Consider the following 17,690-nt stretch of genomic DNA (forward strand, 5'->3'; position numbering starts at 1 on the left):
CCGAATCTCCCTCGCGGGACCCGTCTCTGTGGCTCAGTCTCTGCGGCTCAGTCTCTGCTGGCTCCAGAGCGTGGCGTGGCCTGCACGTCAGTGGACGTCTGTTCCCGTGTGGGGTGTTCTTGTGGGCGGGTGGGCTCTGCTGTTCCCCACGTCTAGCCAGGGCCTGCCACCCAGGGTCTCAATATATGTGTTTTGAATGGCTTCAAAGACTATTAAAAGCAAGTTATTCTCTTCAAAATTAAAATAATCTCTCTCTTTTAAACAATAAAATAAAATTTTGCATTTTGTGGCGATAGGGTTTTTATAGCTAGTGATATTTTATTTTTAAATACTTTAGAAGGAAGCCATGTTCTAATTCCTTCCCCGTTTCAGCATGTTTAAGCAAAGTCTCTTTTTAGTTCAACCTCATTGAGCAGAGGGCACCTGTCAGGTCCAGTTGACAGTATGTCCAGTTGACAGTACATCCAGTTCTGCCACTGCCTGACTTTTGAATGTCTCAAACCTTAGCATCAGAAGCCTAGACGGGGCCTCATTTGCTCCCACAGCCCCCGAGGTTGACCGAGCTACCCTCTCCCTTCTAGGCAGTATGGCTGATGCTCCCCAGGAGGGAAGACTGACCCGGTTTCTGGACTTCACCCAGCTGACGGACATGGCATCTGAGTCCGTAGGAGGAAAAGTAAGTGGGTCTCTCATGGCCAAACAAGGGTTGAAGGCGTCCGTGCTAAGGGCACAACTCACCAGTGCAGAGAACCTCATGCAAGAATCAACAAGAATCAGGCTGAAGGGTTGGCCTGCCCAAGGAGACCCGTTAGCGAGAAAGACTTCCCAAGAATTTATCTTAAATTGGTGACAATTCTCAGCAAGGACAACACTGCCTTAGGTTTTGTGAGTTTCACTAGAGGACAGACTGTGGTCCTCTGCTCTAGATAGGCCAGTGGTCCTCTAGCTCTAGTTAGATCGGAGGTCCTCTAGCTCGAGTTAAATTGCAGGTCCTCTGGCTGTGGTTAGATCGGAGGTCCTCTGGCTCTGGTTAGATTGGCAGTCCTCTAACTCTAGTGTGTAATGAGGGTCACCTGGAGAACTCATTAAACATAATATGCAGAGGTGCTGGGGTGCAGGCCGCGCTCAGAAGCAGTGTGTCTGGTACGGAAAGGGAAGGCCCTGTGCCTGCCCCCAGGAAGCTTACACTCTAGCAGGGAGACAGATATAAGTCCAGACCAGCCCTGTAACTGGCACAAGGCCAGGGTGTTGGGGGAGCACATGGACTCCAGCCATGAGTAGCCTGGGGGAATTCAGGTGGGAGGGGTGGGGACAGGCCACCGAGTGCTGCTGGAGGCAGCTCGCTGGAGAGAAGCTGGAGGGCAGGGATGAGGTGCAGGGTGGTTCGGGCAGAGGTGTCTGCGAGGAGAGCAAGGGAGCCCACATGCTCCAGGTGGCTCAGTGTTTCAAGAACACACTGGGCATTTGTGAGGAGAGTTGGGAGCACGAGTCTGGAGAGGTAGGAGAGGCCCCATGTGCCCTGCGAAGGCTTCTGCTGAGGAGCCACAGAGAGATCCGGAGCAAGGGGGATACTGACATGTCCACCTACCTGCCATTTGAACCCTGGCACAGGGCAACCCCAGCACATCAGGTCTCCCCTCTGCTCTGCCACTCAAACAGCCAGCAGCTCTGAAATAGCTCGTCCTTCCTGCCTTTTGAACCCCTGGAGTCAGAGCCTGGGGCAGGATGCAGTGACCACGGAGTCCTGGGTTGGGTGGGGTGACCACAGCCTGTTTTGCTCAGGAAAATCTGGTTTCCCTTGTTTTCTGGGTGTACAATTAGTATCATCGACCTCACTCTCAAAATGATCCTGCTTTGGTGGATGAATGACCAGGACAGCCCACCTGCAGGGTGACCTATGGAGGCCCTTGTGGGAGAACACAGAGGCACCAACCGCATATGTAACCCAGAGCACTTTTGGTCATTGCTCTGTTTGTAAAAGTACCACAAAACCTCTGGTTCACAAAAAAAAGAAAGTTGGTTTATTTGCTTCCTGAGTGTAAGAAGTCAGTGCTCTTACCTCCAGATGGTAAAGAGAAACAGAAAAAAGGGTGGGAAGAGAAGATGAAGGAGGAGGCAGGCAATGAAATGGAAGCATTAAAAGGCATCGTGGCTTAACTGCAGATTCTGTCGCTTCCCCTAGGTGATTTCACGTTTTCTTTTTACTTCATCTCATAATGTTTCACTAGGGAATGAAATAAAATGGTTTCAGATTTATGGTTACTTTATCTTTCTTTCTTTCTTTGTCTAGATTTTATTTGCAACAGATGACTTTTTTGCTCCTGCAGAAAACCTCATAAAGGTATTGTAAATTGGCATTCTGCAGCGTAAGGGTTGATGTAGAGAAATCTATGCCGTCGTGTTAATTAAAATCTCCCTGTATATTTGGGATGGAGTCATGTGATGTGCACTGGCAAATTAGCATATTAGAACGTTAGAAGGACATGCAAATCAGCATGAACTCATGCCAAAACATAGCAGAGACAGGGATCTGAGCAAACACTTCCGGACTGCATTGTTGCATGGGGAAAATTCTGAGGTCCTCAAATACTGCTCTTCCGGGTAAGGTGAATTTCATCATCTATGTTGGGAAGAAAACGGATCTATGTCTTGAATTTTCTGGGAAATGTTTTACCTGCCTAATTATAAAAGTGCAAAACAGCTTATTAAAAAAATAGAGAAAATGCTGACGAACATAGGGAAGAAATGGTGGCCCTGCTGGCGTCCTGCTCCTCTGTCATACCCGGTGTGGAGATGCAAACTCTTGTGCGTGGAGAGAAAAACACAGGTGCACATCGAGCTAATGCCCATGTACAGCATGCATGACTGTGGCTGGGGTGTCCAGGCCTCCACTGTGGGCAGTGGCCGTCTGGTTACCCTGGTGAAGTGGTTGCTCTCTGTCTGGGCAGGACCTGGCTGGGTCCAGAGCAAGTGAAGTATGGCCCTGAGAAGGCACCTTACAGTGTTAACTTACCTATTCCCCAGGAGAAGGCGAAAATAAAATGAGAAAGGGAAACATGAATTAACTTTTTCTAGGTCACACCGTTACTAAATGTCAAAGCTCTTACCATTTTACCACAGGCCCGATCTTTGAAACACTGAAATGCATGCCTACCTTGACCTAGTTGTTCCACAGATTTATATCATTTGCACAAGTGGGCAAAAAATAGGTAGAAAACATTCATTCTGGTATTGTTTGGAGAAGAGATAACCAACCTAAGTGTTCATTGATTGATAGGGAACTAAAGAAATTATAGCTCTTCCAGATATGGACTATTATGTGGCTACCAGAATGAGGTAGGCCTGGCACTGTGGCTCACACCTGTAATCCCAGCACTTTGGGAGGCCAAGGCAGGAGGATCACTTGAGCCTAGGAGTTTGGGACCAGCCTGCGCAACAAAGCAAGACTCCGTTTCCGAAAATAAATCCAGGCATGGCTGTGTGTACCCGTAGTCCCTGCTACTCAGAAAGCTGACCTGGGAGGATTGCTTAAGCCCAAGACGCTGAGGCTGCAGTGAGCCGCCATCATGCCACCGCACTCCAGCCTGGGTGACAGAGTAAGACTCTGTCAAAAAAAAAAAAAAAAAAAAGCTCTCCATTCACTGGCAGCAAGAGAGATCCATATTTTATGAGCATGAAACAGAGTTTGAAGGTGCACACATCAAACAGTGAGATGTGATTATCTGTGAAGAGAGAGGCGGGCTTGGAAATGGGATGGGAGAGAGGGTGGGGCACTATTTCTTAGATTTTATACTTGAGCATATATATACACACAAACACACATAAACACATACACACATACATATGTGTATATATACTCACACTATAACATCACATGAGACACATTTATTTCTTTTTGAGAAAAATAACATTACAGATAAATGTAAAGTTCACCTTTCACCTCCAACTTGAGTGCCAGTCCGCCCCCACCCTTCCCACCATTAACACTGTCGTAGGATGGGAAAATGCTTTAGTCCGCTGGGGCTGCTGAAACAAAATACTGCAGATGGGTGGTGGCTTAAACACAGTGATTTCTCGAAGTTCTGGGGGCTGGAAGTCTGAGACTGAGCCTGAGACAGCGGCAGCTCCAGCGTCTGGTGAGGGCCCTCTTGGGATGGCCGCCTGCCGGTGATACCCTCAGGGGGCAGAGAAGAGAGGGGAAGCAGGCCATCTCCCGCCTCCTCCCGCATAGGCACTCATCCCGTCATGGGGGCTCCACCCTTGTGACCTCATCACCTCCCAAAGTCCTCATGTCCGAATACCATCACTCTGGGGATTAGGCTTCAACATACGAATTTTGGTGGGGGACAAACTTCCAGTCCATTGCAGAGAATTCTTCTAATGTATTTTATACACTTAAATACACATATATTCATAAATATATAAGATATTTTATATTTTAAATTTTATATACATATTTTCACAAAGCACTTAACATTCTGCACACTTTTTTTGGTGGGGGTGGGGCAGGATCTCGCTGTGATCAGGCTGTCAGGCTGGGGTGCAGTGGCGCGGTCATGGCTCACTGCAGCCTCAACTTCCTGGGTGCAAGTGGTCCTCCTGCCTCACTGGGACTGCAGGCATACTCCACTATGCCCAGTTAATTTTTAAATTTTTTGTAGAGATGAGGTCTCCAGCTCCTGGGCTCAAGCAATCCTCCTGCCTCGGCCTCCCAAATGGCTGGGATTACAGCCACCGTGCCCGGCCCTAAACTTGCTTTTCTCACTGCATGTTTGTGAATTCCACTGGTGCTGATGCGTGTAGACCCAGACCACCCTCTTAGCTGCTGAATAATAACTGTCCATGTCATCGTGGTCCATTTTATGGCCCCCTTTCCCTGTTGATACACATTTAGGTTGATGACATTTTGCAGGTATTGAAAACATCCTTGTACAAGTGTGTGCACATGTGTGAGTTTATCCCTGGGACTGGTCCTTAGTTTCTCTCTCTCTCTTTTTTTTTTTGAGACAGAGTCTTACTCTGTTGTCCAGGCTGGAGTGCAGTGGCGCGATCTCGGCTCACCACAACCTCCACCTCCTGGGTTCAAGTGATTCTCCTGCCTCAGCCTCCCAAGTAGCTGGGACTACAGGCACCCACCACCACGCCCAGCTAATTTTTGTATTTTTAGTAGAGAGGGGGTTTCACCATGTTGGCCAGGCTGGTCTCGAACTCCTGACCTCAGGTGATCTGCCCGCCTTGGCCTCCCAAAGTGCTGGGATTACAGGTGTGAGCCACCGCACCTGGCTAGTTTTTCTTTTTTTTAGGAACGCATCTGTCATCACATGGCATGAGCCAGTTTTACAACAGGGCTGTTTTCCTGCCACTGGTTCAGTAGCGTGTGTTTCCAACTTCCCTCACACCGTTCACTGTCAGTCCAATCACAACAGCAGCAGTAGCAGCAACACACCTGCAACAATCAACCTACCCCCAAAACTAAATACCAAAAAGTTTGGGGCCTTGGAGATCTGGGGTTTAAGTGGGAGGTGTACCTCCTTTTCTCCTTCTGGGTTCAGAGCAGGATTTTGCAATTCCTGATGAGTAATGGAAAGGCTGGAGTGTGTGCTATCTTTAAAATGTGATTTGATTGTAGTAACATTCAAAATACCATCAACTTTCATGTATAATGCTAAATACTGGGCACTTACTATGGGCCAGGCACCTTTAAGGCTGACAACAGCCGGAGGCGGTCAATAGCACGATGGCTGTTTGCCTTTGGCAGAGGAGGAGCACTGAGGCACAGGAGGGCGGGTACCGTTGGCCACGGGTCCCCTGCCTGGGAGGCTGGGCGGGCTGGCACACCAGGGAGGCTGGCGGGATCCCTGGTTAGTGTCTCATGCATCAGCTCCCATCAGAGCATCCCCCCACCCCGAACCTCCTACTCCTAGTCCCTTCCTCTGCTCCTGCCTGGGGAGCTTCCCTAAGCAGTAACATAAGATCCTCTTTGCACGAATTGATGGAAACAGGGAAAGTATCCCCATGCTGGGCCAGCATAACAATTTCTGAGCATCCACACTATTCGAGGGTCTTTCATGTTGGCTATTCCAACTTCATGACACTCCTGCGAGGAGGCGTGTATTCGCCTCGTTCTGGAAGATGAAGTGCGCTCAGGTGTCTAAGGAGGCTTTGTCGGGCATCAGAGACCATGCATTTCCTAGGGGGTTGCAGAGCGTGCTGTGCGGGTTCGGCTGGACCCTGAGCATCCAGCCTACTCTTCCTATGACTTTGGATGAATTCCTTATTGAATAGTCTACCGGGCCTGCTTCGAAATCTGACCAGTCTCTCTCACTTTAATACCCATGTAGGTTGCTGTTGGGAATTGCATTTGTGCGGCCCACAGAGTGCCTGGTGATGTGGTTGTACCTGCTGCTACCAGTGGTCAATTCTGTGTGCTGAGGCCCACAAAGAAGTCACATTTCTTTCTCTGAAGATGATAAAAGCAGAGGCATCCCTCAATCTGGAAGTGGCTAGCTGGGCAGGAAGGTGGTGGCAGAGGCTCCCTTAGACCCTGGTTTGCGCCGTTCCTCTGGCACTGTGGGACAGAAGTGGACTTGCTGGAAGCCAGGAGATCACATGAAGGTTAACGATCACCTTGTTGTGTGTCTTTGCCCTAGAGTGACAGCCCGTGCTTTAAAGAGCATGAATATACGGAGTTTGGGAAATGGATGGATGGCTGGGAGACCAGGAGGAAAAGGATTCCAGGTAATAACAACGGCTTGCTGATTGCAGTGCATCTGACACTGCAAAGTTAAAAACGGAGGCTGTTGCAAAGCCAGTGTCCGTTTGGGTCAGCTTTAACATGGGGCCCTGGAATGCTCTGTAATCTTGGATGTCCTTATCTGAACATCAGGCTCTAAGTCAGGAAGGGGCTGTGTGAGCCCCAGTCACTGACGTCCCACCAGGCACAAAGGGTGAGAAGCACTTTGTAGGGAAAATGAAAACCCTGGTGAGGTCTGCGGATGGAAAAAAGAGTGGGTTCTCACTGAGCAATGTGCAGACGTTAGGCAGCGTGCATCTTCTGGGTCCTTACTACAGTCCTCTGGAGTAGGTCTCTATCCCCATTTAACCGCCATAGAAACAGATTCCTGGCCTCAGCCCAGGGCACACTGCTAGCAAGATAAGCTGGGGACTGGGCCAGAGTCTGCCCTCAACACTGTACCCGCTGTCTTTTATGATTTTATGCAATTTTTATTCATTGCTGTTACTCAGTCTCAATCAAAATATACCTTTTGAAGTTGAAGAAACGCAAACAAATCCAGGCATTAGGTTGATAATTGGATTTTTACTTGCCACTATCTCAAGTATTACAGAAATATTCGATATTTCTAGTTTTCTAACTTTCTACAGTACTTGAGGCAGTATTAGTTTCTAACAAATCTGGACATTTTAAGGTGAGTTTCTATCTGGCAGCAAATGACCAAGAATTCCATAGGGGCAGACTTGGCTTCAAGACTCTGAAGGCTTTGGTAGATGCAGCAGGTGTCTGACCAGTGGTGGGGCTGGAGGCTGGAGGGTGCTGTGGCAGTTCCTGAGCTTGAGAGGACAATGAACACAGTGTCTGCAGGAGAACCAGCTCTGCTTACTACCTGCTGAGCTTGGTGAGGTGCTTTCTACATCGCACACTCAGTCTAAGCTTTATGGAAGCTAATGGCATCCCTAATTTACAGTTGAGAAAATGAGATTCTCTACTGTAAGAGGTAAATAATTTGCCAAGGACAGTCATAGGAAATGATCCATTTGGAACCAGAATCAGGTCTTCCTGGATCCCAGCCTGTGCATTTTCTGTTCTGGTTAGAACTGAGGATTTCTGTTGGGGAATGGTGGTCACATGTGGCCAGGTTATGAGAGATCCTACAGTCATATTAGCTAAGAACCCCCCTGACCAGTTTTTTCTGTGATGGACGGAAGTGGCCCCTGCTGTGGGTCAGGTGCTTGTGGGGTGCACTGCCTCGCATGCAGCATCTGCTGTGTCGGCCCTAACGAGGCTGCTCTTGTCCTCTGTGTTGGCAGGTCACGACTGGTGCGTCCTCAGGCTGGGGATCCAAGGAGTCATCCGGGGCTTCGACGTGGACGTTTCTTACTTCACTGGAGATTACGCTCCTCGAATGTCCATTCAAGCAGCAAACTTGGAAGAAGGTGTGTTAGGAACCACTGTCCCCAAAATGAGAATTATGGGTCCCGTGGCTCCTCTGGCCAGCCACACCCCCACAACTGCTCGCTTTCCACCACCCAGACAGCTTCAGAAACTTGACTTAGGCTACTTTCCTGTAACGGGGCTGTAGGACTAGGACTCCTAGTAGAGCACTCTGGGGTTTTTGATTTGTGGCTTAACAGTGTTAACAGCAGATATAGATTTTATCATTCCCATGGTCCTTCAGCTTCACGCAGAGGCAGGCCATCATCCCTGGAACGTGGTTGAGCAGGTTGCTGAGTGGGCGGGAGGGAGTGGGTTGTGCCTCAGATGACCCAGTTGATGTGGAGCCAGGTCTGGGACAGCTGTGGGGTGAGCAGCACCAGCCCTGCTTTGGGCTGTCCCAGTATGTGTGATGGGGCAGCTGCTATGGCATTTTTGGCAAGGGTTCCTATCTGCATCTTGGAATGCTGGACCCATGAATCCCGCAGGCTCTATAAATGAGACAAATTCTGTGAAAGGGCCATATACACAGAGCAGACCCCAGGTGCCGAAGAAGCCAAGAAACCAAAGAAAGAGGCCGACAAATCGGGTTTGTTGGTAACGGGTATTTTATTGGGGGAACTTACGGACAGAAGCGTGGCCTTGGGCAGCAGCAAGATGGGTAAATCTCTGCACTGTTACTGCCCGGACTCAGGGCTCGCATGCCGTAGGGAAAGGGTCTGCGTGCTTCAGTGGGACAACTGAAGGCAGCCTCCAGAACAGGGAAGAGGGCTGTGTGCGTCAGAGCCTCTAGTTTGTGCGATAACATCAAGGTTGACATGTTCTGGACTAAGGACAGTAAGTCAAGTTGGAATCAGGACGTGTTCACAGGATTGAGGCTAATCAGATATTGACATGGCAGATTCGCATCCAAGATGGAGTCATTTTTTCTCCACAGACTTGTATTTTTATTCCTTTGATATCATCTGATGTTGACTTTAGCATTAATTTTTAAAAAATATGTACAATTATGTGTGTGTTTATACATGTACTTAAGGAAGATAAGTCAATGTGGGTTGGCAAGTTTACACTGAACGTGCTATGTGCACAGTACTACATGGGGCTCTGTGGACATGAACAGGCCCTGCTCCCTGAAGATGGCTGGGGCACCTGAACAGGAAATGATGCTATGAGAGATGCTACTCTAAAAGCGGAAATGACCAATGACAAACGAGTAAGGTTGTTTCAGCAAGCCCCTCAATTGCCCATGAGTGCTTCTATTTCTGAATTGCCCCAGTATCAATTCTAAGGATGCCACTGGGAGAGTGGTGTTTCTGGAATTGACCTTGTAATAATCCAACTTTGAAAACTCTAGTGATGTGATAAACTTGTTGAAGTTTGAGCTAACTTGGAGATGACATTTACTATTTGAAAAGCAAATGTAGTATCAAACATCTTGTACTATTTTTTGAAATGACTGTTAATATATTAAATATTGAGGAACTTCAACAAGTGTGTCTATTACTTTGATCATTTGATACTTTGAAATATCTTTAGTGTTATTTGCAAAGCGAGAATTACCATACAAACCACTAAGAGAGTAGATTCCCTTTGATTTTGAACCCTAATCTTAATCCTGAATGGTCATTCCAACTACAGATAAACTACCAGAAATCCCAGAAAGAGGAATCAGGACAGGAGCTGCAGCCACTCCCGAGGAGTTTGAAGCCATTGCTGAGGTACATCTCCCCCAAATGAATTGGGTCTTGTCACCAATTATTAGGAAAGTAGGGAAACTGCTCTGCACACCTGGCGATTCTTTGGGACACCCAGCCCTGGTGCTCCCCACATCATCTGCTTACCCACTGTGGCCTTACAAATGTCTCAGTGGTTCATTCAACCTGGGAAGAATGAGCATCATGGCCCAAAGGCTTCTCAAAGGGTTCCACTATCACCCACCTGTAAATGGCTCCTGGCCCCGATAAGCACACATACGGAAACTGATAGTAAGCGTTTAAACACTTTTTATACCAACTTGATGTAACTTGAAGTAACTTTTGTGTGTGGAGAATTTAATAAAAGAAATAGTTGGGGGGAAAAAATAAACAGGGCTTGTGTTTTGGTACATTCTTGTTTTTTTTTTTTTAAGTTTATTTAGTAATAATTTGTATTGATTTTTACAGAAATGTTGATCCATAACAGACAGGAAAGTAAACAACAGCAACAGTAAACAGGGCCGTTAGTCTGAGAAGGGCTAACCTAGAGAAAATGGTTGCAAGGCTCAGACCAACAGATTTCCCCAGATGTCACAGTGCAGGGCAGTAGCCTGGGTTTTTATTTGAGTGTTCACCTCACCACACCTCAAGGTGAAGACATTTGGAGGGGTCTGAGATCTTGTCCTTCATTTGCAAGCCTCTGCCACCATCACCCACTGGCTATTTTGATCAGTGAAAACAAAACAGGCCTTTATTCTGTTTTTTATTAAACGTGGGGCTTGATATGTACTATTTTTATTAAAGTGTTTCATTAGGTATCCATCATTATTTATTTGTTTATTTTTTTGGGACGGAGTCTCGCTCTGTCGGAGTGCAATGGCGTCATCTCGGCTCACTGCAAGCTCCGCCTCCCAGGTTCATGCCATTCTCCTGCCTCAGCCTCCCAAGTAGCTGGGACTACAGGCACCCACCACCACGCCCAGCTAATTTTTTGTATTTTTAGTACAGATGGAGTTTCACCGTGTTAGCCAGGATGCTCTTGATCTCCTGACCTTGTGATCTGCCCACCTCAGCCTCCCAAAGTGCTGGGATTACAGGCGTGAACCACTGCACCTGGCATCCATCATTAATTTTTATTCCAAAGTATCTCCACACCTTAAGTGCCACAGAGGCAATAGAATGACAGAATTTATTGTTTTCAAGAGCAATTGCTGACATTTCTATATTTATTGCTAGCTAAAATCTGATGACTGGAGTTACTTGGTTCCCATGACAGAGCTTAAGCCAGGAAACCCTGCTTCCGGCCACAACCATTTTCTTGTCAATTCCTAGCAGAGATGGACTCACATCAGACTCAACATTTTCCCAGGTAATCGTGACATGGACTTATCTCCAGTTCCATGGCTTCTTTATTTTATGTTGATATGTTTATAAAATATAAAATGACTTGTTCTTTCCCTCTTGGTAATTGATCTCTCTAGCATTTCAGGATTGTAATTTCCCCTTTTTATGCTCTAGAAAATTCTTGTTTTAATCCACACATCAATAGGTGGTTATTGAAAAATTATCAAGTAAATTAGGATGTGGTGGAACTAAGTTGTATTAAGTTAGATAGATCCTAATATCCTAGATTTCACAAGTATGTTATATTAGCAGCTGAAGTGGTATGTACAAATTACTCATTTTATTTTTTAATAGCTTTATTGTGATATAATTAACATGCAGTTCACCCATTTGAAGTGTACAATCAATGATGTATAGCATATGCATAGACACGTGCAACCATCACCATACCTTTAGAACATTTTTATCACCTCAAAAAGAAACCCCATATCCTTTAGCTATCATCCCTCATCTTCCCTATCCCAAAGCAACCACTAATTTACTTTCTGTCTTGATAGTTTTGACTATTTTGGACATTTCACATAAGTAGGAATTAAATAATATTGGTCTTTTGTGTCTGACTTCTTCCACTTAGTATAATGTTTTCAAGATTCACCCACCTTGTAACATGTATTAACACTTTATTTCCTTTTGTGTAAGCCTAATACAGGTTGAGCATCTCAAATCTGAAAGCCCCAAAATTTGAAATGTTCCAAAATCCAAAACTTTTTAAGTGCTGACATGATGCTCAAAGGAAATGCTCACTGGAATATTTCAGATTTTGGATTTGGGACACTCTACCAGTAAGTGTCATGCAAATATTTAAAAAAACTGAAATCCAAACACTTCTGGTCTCAAGCATTTCAGATAAGGGATACTCAACCGCTACCACATTTTGTTTACTCATTCATTAGTTGACAGACACTTGTTTCCATCTGCTGGCTATTTTGAACAATGCTGCTGTAAACATTTGTGTACAAGATTTTGTGTGGATATATGCTTTCTTTTGTTGTGTGTATGCCTAAGATTGCACTTTCTGGGTCATATGATAACTCTGTGTTTAACTGTTTGAAGAATTACTAGGCTTTTCCGAAAGTGCTGCACTATTTTACATTCTTACCAGCCACATAAAGGAGTGCTGATTTCTCCCTATCTTTCCCAACACGCTTTGTCTTACTTTTTGTTTATAGTCATCCTAGTGGATGTGAGGTGGTGTCTCATTGTGGTTTTGATGTGCATTTCCCTGATGACTAATGAGGAGGAACATCTTTTCGTATGTTTATTGGCCATTTGTATGTTTTATTTGGAAAAATTTCTCTTCAGATCTCTATTCACGTGTCTTAAACAAATTTCAACAGGGTTTTGAGGGAACAGGTGGTGTTTGGTTACATGGATAAGTTCTTTAGTGGTGATTTCTGAGATTTTGGTGCACCCACCACCAGAGCAGTGTACACTGTAACCAATGTGTAGTATTTTATCCCTCACCCCCGCCCTGCTCCCATTGTATCATTCTTATGTCTTTGCATCCTAATAGCTTAGCTCCCACTTATAACTGAGAACATATGATGTTTGGTTTTCCATTCCTGAACTACTTCATTTAGAATAATGGTCTCAAACTCCATCCAGGTTGCTGTGAATGCCATTATTTCATTCCTTTTTATGGCTGCATAGTATTCCATGGTATATGTACGTATACCACATTTTCTTTTTTAAAATATTTCAATTATGGGTACATAGTAGGTATATATATATATTTATGGGGTACATGAAACATTTTAATACAGTCATGCAATGCATAATAACCACATCATGGAGAATGGGGTATCCATCCCCAATCCATTGTGTATATATGCCACTTTTAAATCTATTCCTCCATTAATGGGCACTTAGTTTGATTTCATATTTTGGCTGTGACATTGTAAACAGTGTCACAGTAAACTTGGAAGTGCAGATATCTCTTCAATATATTGATTTACTTTCTTTTGGATATATACACAGTAGTGAGATTGCTGGATCAATCTATTGTTGTTCTATTTTTTAGTTTTTTTGAGGAGTTTTCATAGTTTTCCATAGTGAGTGTACTAATTTACATTCTCACCGATGGTGTACATGGGCTTCACTTTCTCCACATCCTCACTAGCATCCACTATTCCCCCTGTCTTTTTAAATAAAAGCTGTATTACTCTGCTCTCATATTGCTATAAAGATACTACCTGAGACTGGGTAACTTACAAACAAAAGAGGTTTAATGGACTCACAGTTCTACATGACTGGGGAGGCCTCAGGAAACTTACAATCATGGCAGAAAGAGAAGGCAAAGCAAGGCATGTCTTACATGGCAGCAGGATTGAGAGAGAGAGAGACAGAGACAGACAGACAGAGAGAGACAGAGAAAGGGGGAAGAGCCACTTTTAAACATCAGATCTCATGAGAACTCCCTATCACAAGACCAGCATGGGGAAAACCACCCCATCATCCAATCATCTCTAACCAGGTCCCTCCCTCGACATGTGGGGATTACAATTAGAGATGAGGTTTGAGTGGGGATACAGAACCAGACCATATCAAAAGTCATTTCAACTGAGGTGGGATGACATTTCATTGTGGTTTTGAGTTGCATTTTTCTGATGATTAGAAATCTTGAGCACTTAAAAAATATACCTGTTGTCCATTTGTATGCCTTCTTTTGAGAAATATTTATTCAGATCTTTTGCCCATTTATAAATTAATTTTTTTTTGCTACTGAGTTGTTAGCTATTGAGTTGTCCTTATATATTCTTGTTATTAATCCCTTGTTAGGTGGATAGTTTGCAAATATATTTTTTTCCCATTCTGTGGCTTGTCACTTCACTTTGTTATTTCCTTTGCTGTACAGCAGCCTTTTAGCTTGATGTAATCCCATTTATCTGTTTTTCCGGCTGTTGCCTGTGCTTTTGAGGTCTTACACACAAATCTTTGCCAAGACCAATGTCCTAGAGCATTTTCCCAATGTTTTCTTCTAGAATTTTCATGGTTTTAGGTCTTAGATTTAAGTTTTTCATCCATTTTGATTTTATTTTGCATAAGGTGAGAGATAGGGGTCTGGTTTCATTCTTCTGCATGCAGTTATCCAGTTTCCCCAGCACCATTTACTGAAGAGACTGTTCCCCATTGCATGTTCTTGGTGCCTTTGTTTAAAATGAGTTGGCTGTAAATGTGTGGATTTATATCTGGGTTCTCTATTGTGTGTCTGTTTTTATGCCATTACCATGCTGATTTGGTTATATAGCTTCATAGTACATTTTGAAGTCAGGCAGTGTGATGCCTTCAGCTTTGTTCTTTTTGCTTTGGTTATTCAGGGTCTTTCATTTAAATTTTACTTTTTAAGAATATTTCTGAGAAGAATGTCATTGGTATTTTAATAGGGTTTGAACTGAATCTGTAAATTGCTTTGGATAGTATTGTCATTTTAACAATATTAATTCTTTCAATCTAGGAGCACAGAACATCTTTCCATTTTTTCTGTGTCCTCTTCAATATATTTCATCAGTGTTTTATAGTTTTCCTTGTATAGCTTTTTCACTTCTTAGGATAAATGGATTCCTCAGTATTTTATAGTTTTTGTAGCTATTGTATATGCGATTGCCTTCTTGTTTTATTTTGTAGATTGTTCACTGTTGGTGTATATAAATGCTACTGATTTTTGTACATTGAATTTGTATCCTGAAAATCTACTGAATTAGTTTATCAGTTCTAACAGTTTTTAGGTGGAGTCTAGGTCTTTCTAAGTATAAGATCATGTTGTCTGTGAAGAAGGAGAACTTGACTTCTTTCTTTTCAATTTGGATGCCATTTGTTTCTCTTGCATAATTGCTCCAGCCAGGACTTCCAACATTATGTTAATAAAAGTGGTGAAAGTGGGCATCCTTGTCTTGTTCCAGATCTTAGAGAAAAGGCTTTCATTTTTTGTCCATTAAGTATGATGTTACCTGTGGGTTTGTCATTTGTGGCTTTTGTTATTTTGAGGTAGTTTTTTTTCTATACCCAATTTATTGAGGGTTTTTTTTTTATCATGAAGTGATGTTGAATTTTATCAAATGCTTTCCAGCATTTATTGAAATGATCATATGGTTTTTGTTTTGCTTCAGTTAGTGATGTGTCATGTTTATTGATTCATGTATGTTGAGCCGTCCTTGCCTTCCTGGAATGAATTCCACTTGATCATGGTGAGTGATCTGTTTATTGTGTTGTCAAATTCAGTTTGCTGGTATTTTGTTGAGGATTTTTGCATCTATGTCCATCAGTGATATTAACCTGTAGTTTTCTTTTTTTGTTGTCTTTGTCTGGTTTTGGTATCAGGGTAATACTGGCCTTGTAGAATGAGTTTGGAAGTATTCCTTCTGCTTCAATTTTCTTGAAGAGTTTGAGTAAAATTGGTATTAGTTATTCCTTTTATGTTTGGTAGAATTCAGCAGTGAAGCTATTAGGTCCTGGAATTCTCTTAGATGGGAGACTTTTTAAATTTCAGCTTTGATCTCATCATTCATTATTGGTTTATTAAGGTTTTCTGTTTCTTCATGGTTCAATCTTGGTAGATTGTATGTGTCCAGAAACGTATCTATTTCTTCTAGGTTTTCCAATTTCTTGGTATGTAGTTGTTCATAATAGTCTCTAATTAATCTTTGTAATTCTGTGGTCACATTTCCTTTTGGCTGAGTACAGTGGACTTTATTGATGGTATGTGACAGGATGTGGCTCCCTGGGCCCCTCTCTCTTCAGGGGGCCTGGCATGAAAACTGTGTCGGGGGAGATTCTCAGTATAGTGGGAGAGTGAGTGTGGCAGGGACTCCCTAGCAGCTGAGAACCTCTCTAATCCTCTTGTGCTCTTGCTGGGGCTGGTGGTCCAGGGTCTCTTACTCTTTGGAGGCCATGTGGACCATGAGGTCCACTACCCTGTTGCCAAATTCATTGTCATACCAGGAAATAAGCTAGACAAAGTGGTCATTGAGGGCAATGCCAGCCCCAACATCAAAAGTGGAAGAGTGAATGTCTGTTAAAGTCAGAGGAGACAACCTGACACTCACTATAGCCCAAGATGCCCTTGAGGGGGCCCTCCAATGCCTGCTTCACCACCTTTTTGATGGTATCATATTTGTCAGGTTTCTCCAGCTGGCAAGTCAGGTCCAAAATGACACAGAGGTGGGGATCTGGAACACCATGCTAGTGAGCTTCCATTCAGCTTGGGGATGACCTTTCCAACAGCTTTGGCAGTGCCAGTAGATGCAGAGATGATGTTCTGTAGAGCCCTGTGGCCATTCTGCCAATGTGTCCAAGAAGGGGCACCCATGGTCTTCTGAGTGGTAGTGATTGCATAGGCTGTGGTCATGAGTCCCTCCATAGTGCCAAAGTTGTCATGGATGACCTTGGCCAGAAGGGCTAAGCAGTAGGTGGTATATGAGGCACTACTAAGGATCTTGAGGTTGTTTTCATACTTCTCATGATTCACACCCCACATAAACATAAGGGGCATCAGCAGAGGGGGCAGAGATGATGGCTCTTTTAGCTTACCCCTCTAAGTGAGCCCCAGCCTTCTCCATGGTAATGGAGATTCTAGTGGACTCAACAACATAATAAGCACCGCTGTCATTTCACTTGATTTTGGGGAGGATCTTGCTCCTGGAAGATAATGATGCAATTTCCACTGATGTCAGGTTTCTCATTCTGAGCCTTGATGATGTTGTGGAACTTGCCATGGGTGGAAGCCTACTAGAACATGTAGACCAGGTAGTTGAGGTCAATGAAGGCATCATTGATGATGACAATATCCACTTTGCCAGAGCTAAAAGCAGCCTTGGTGACCAGGTGCTTAATATGGCCAAATTTGTTTACTCTGGCCTTCATTTTCACCTTGTTGCCTCAGGGACATGGTTGGCACTGCATAAGAATATGCAGGTGTCTGTCAAATGGAAAAGAGAAGAGAGCCAGTCTCATTTTTTATGTATCCTTTTCTATTTCTGATTTTTTGGGGTCTTTTCTCTTTGTAATTAGTCTAGCTAAAGGTTCATCACTTTTGTTTCTTTAAAAAAAAACAAGTTTTTTGTTTTGTTGATCCTCTGTATTATTTTAGTCACCATTTACTTATCCTCTGATCTTTATTTTTTCTTCTACTAGTAATTTTGGGATTGGTTTATACTTGCTTTTCTAGTTTATTGAGCTGCATTGTTAGATTAATTTGAAGTCTTTCTACTTCTTTGGTATAGATATTTATTGCTATAAACTTCCCTCTTAGTACTGCCTTTGTTGTATCCCATATATTTTTGTATGTTGTATTTCCATTTTCATTTGTTTCAAGCAGTTTTAAAATTTCCTTCTTAATTACTGACCCATTTGTTGTTCAGGAGCATGTTGTTTAATTTATATGTGTTTGTGTATTTTCCAACGTTTCTCTTATTATTGATTTCTAG

The 17,690-nt window shown here is 43.8% G+C and overlaps 1 protein-coding gene across 1 annotated transcript in view; it reads left to right on the forward strand.

The window, feature by feature from the left end:
• The first annotated feature begins 586 nt into the window (after window positions 1-586).
• ALLC (allantoicase) overlaps window positions 587-17,690 on the forward strand; it is a 29,701-nt gene continuing 12,597 nt past the window's right edge. The window contains 6 exon segments of the mRNA XM_030799902.1: window positions 587-676; window positions 2,291-2,341; window positions 6,651-6,738; window positions 8,047-8,172; window positions 9,809-9,888; window positions 11,101-11,233. Of these exon segments, the coding sequence (XP_030655762.1) occupies window positions 587-676; window positions 2,291-2,341; window positions 6,651-6,738; window positions 8,047-8,172; window positions 9,809-9,888; window positions 11,101-11,233 (568 nt within the window).

This window comes from Nomascus leucogenys, chromosome 19, assembly GCF_006542625.1.
Source record: "Nomascus leucogenys isolate Asia chromosome 19, Asia_NLE_v1, whole genome shotgun sequence".
Lineage (NCBI taxonomy): Eukaryota > Metazoa > Chordata > Mammalia > Primates > Hylobatidae > Nomascus > Nomascus leucogenys.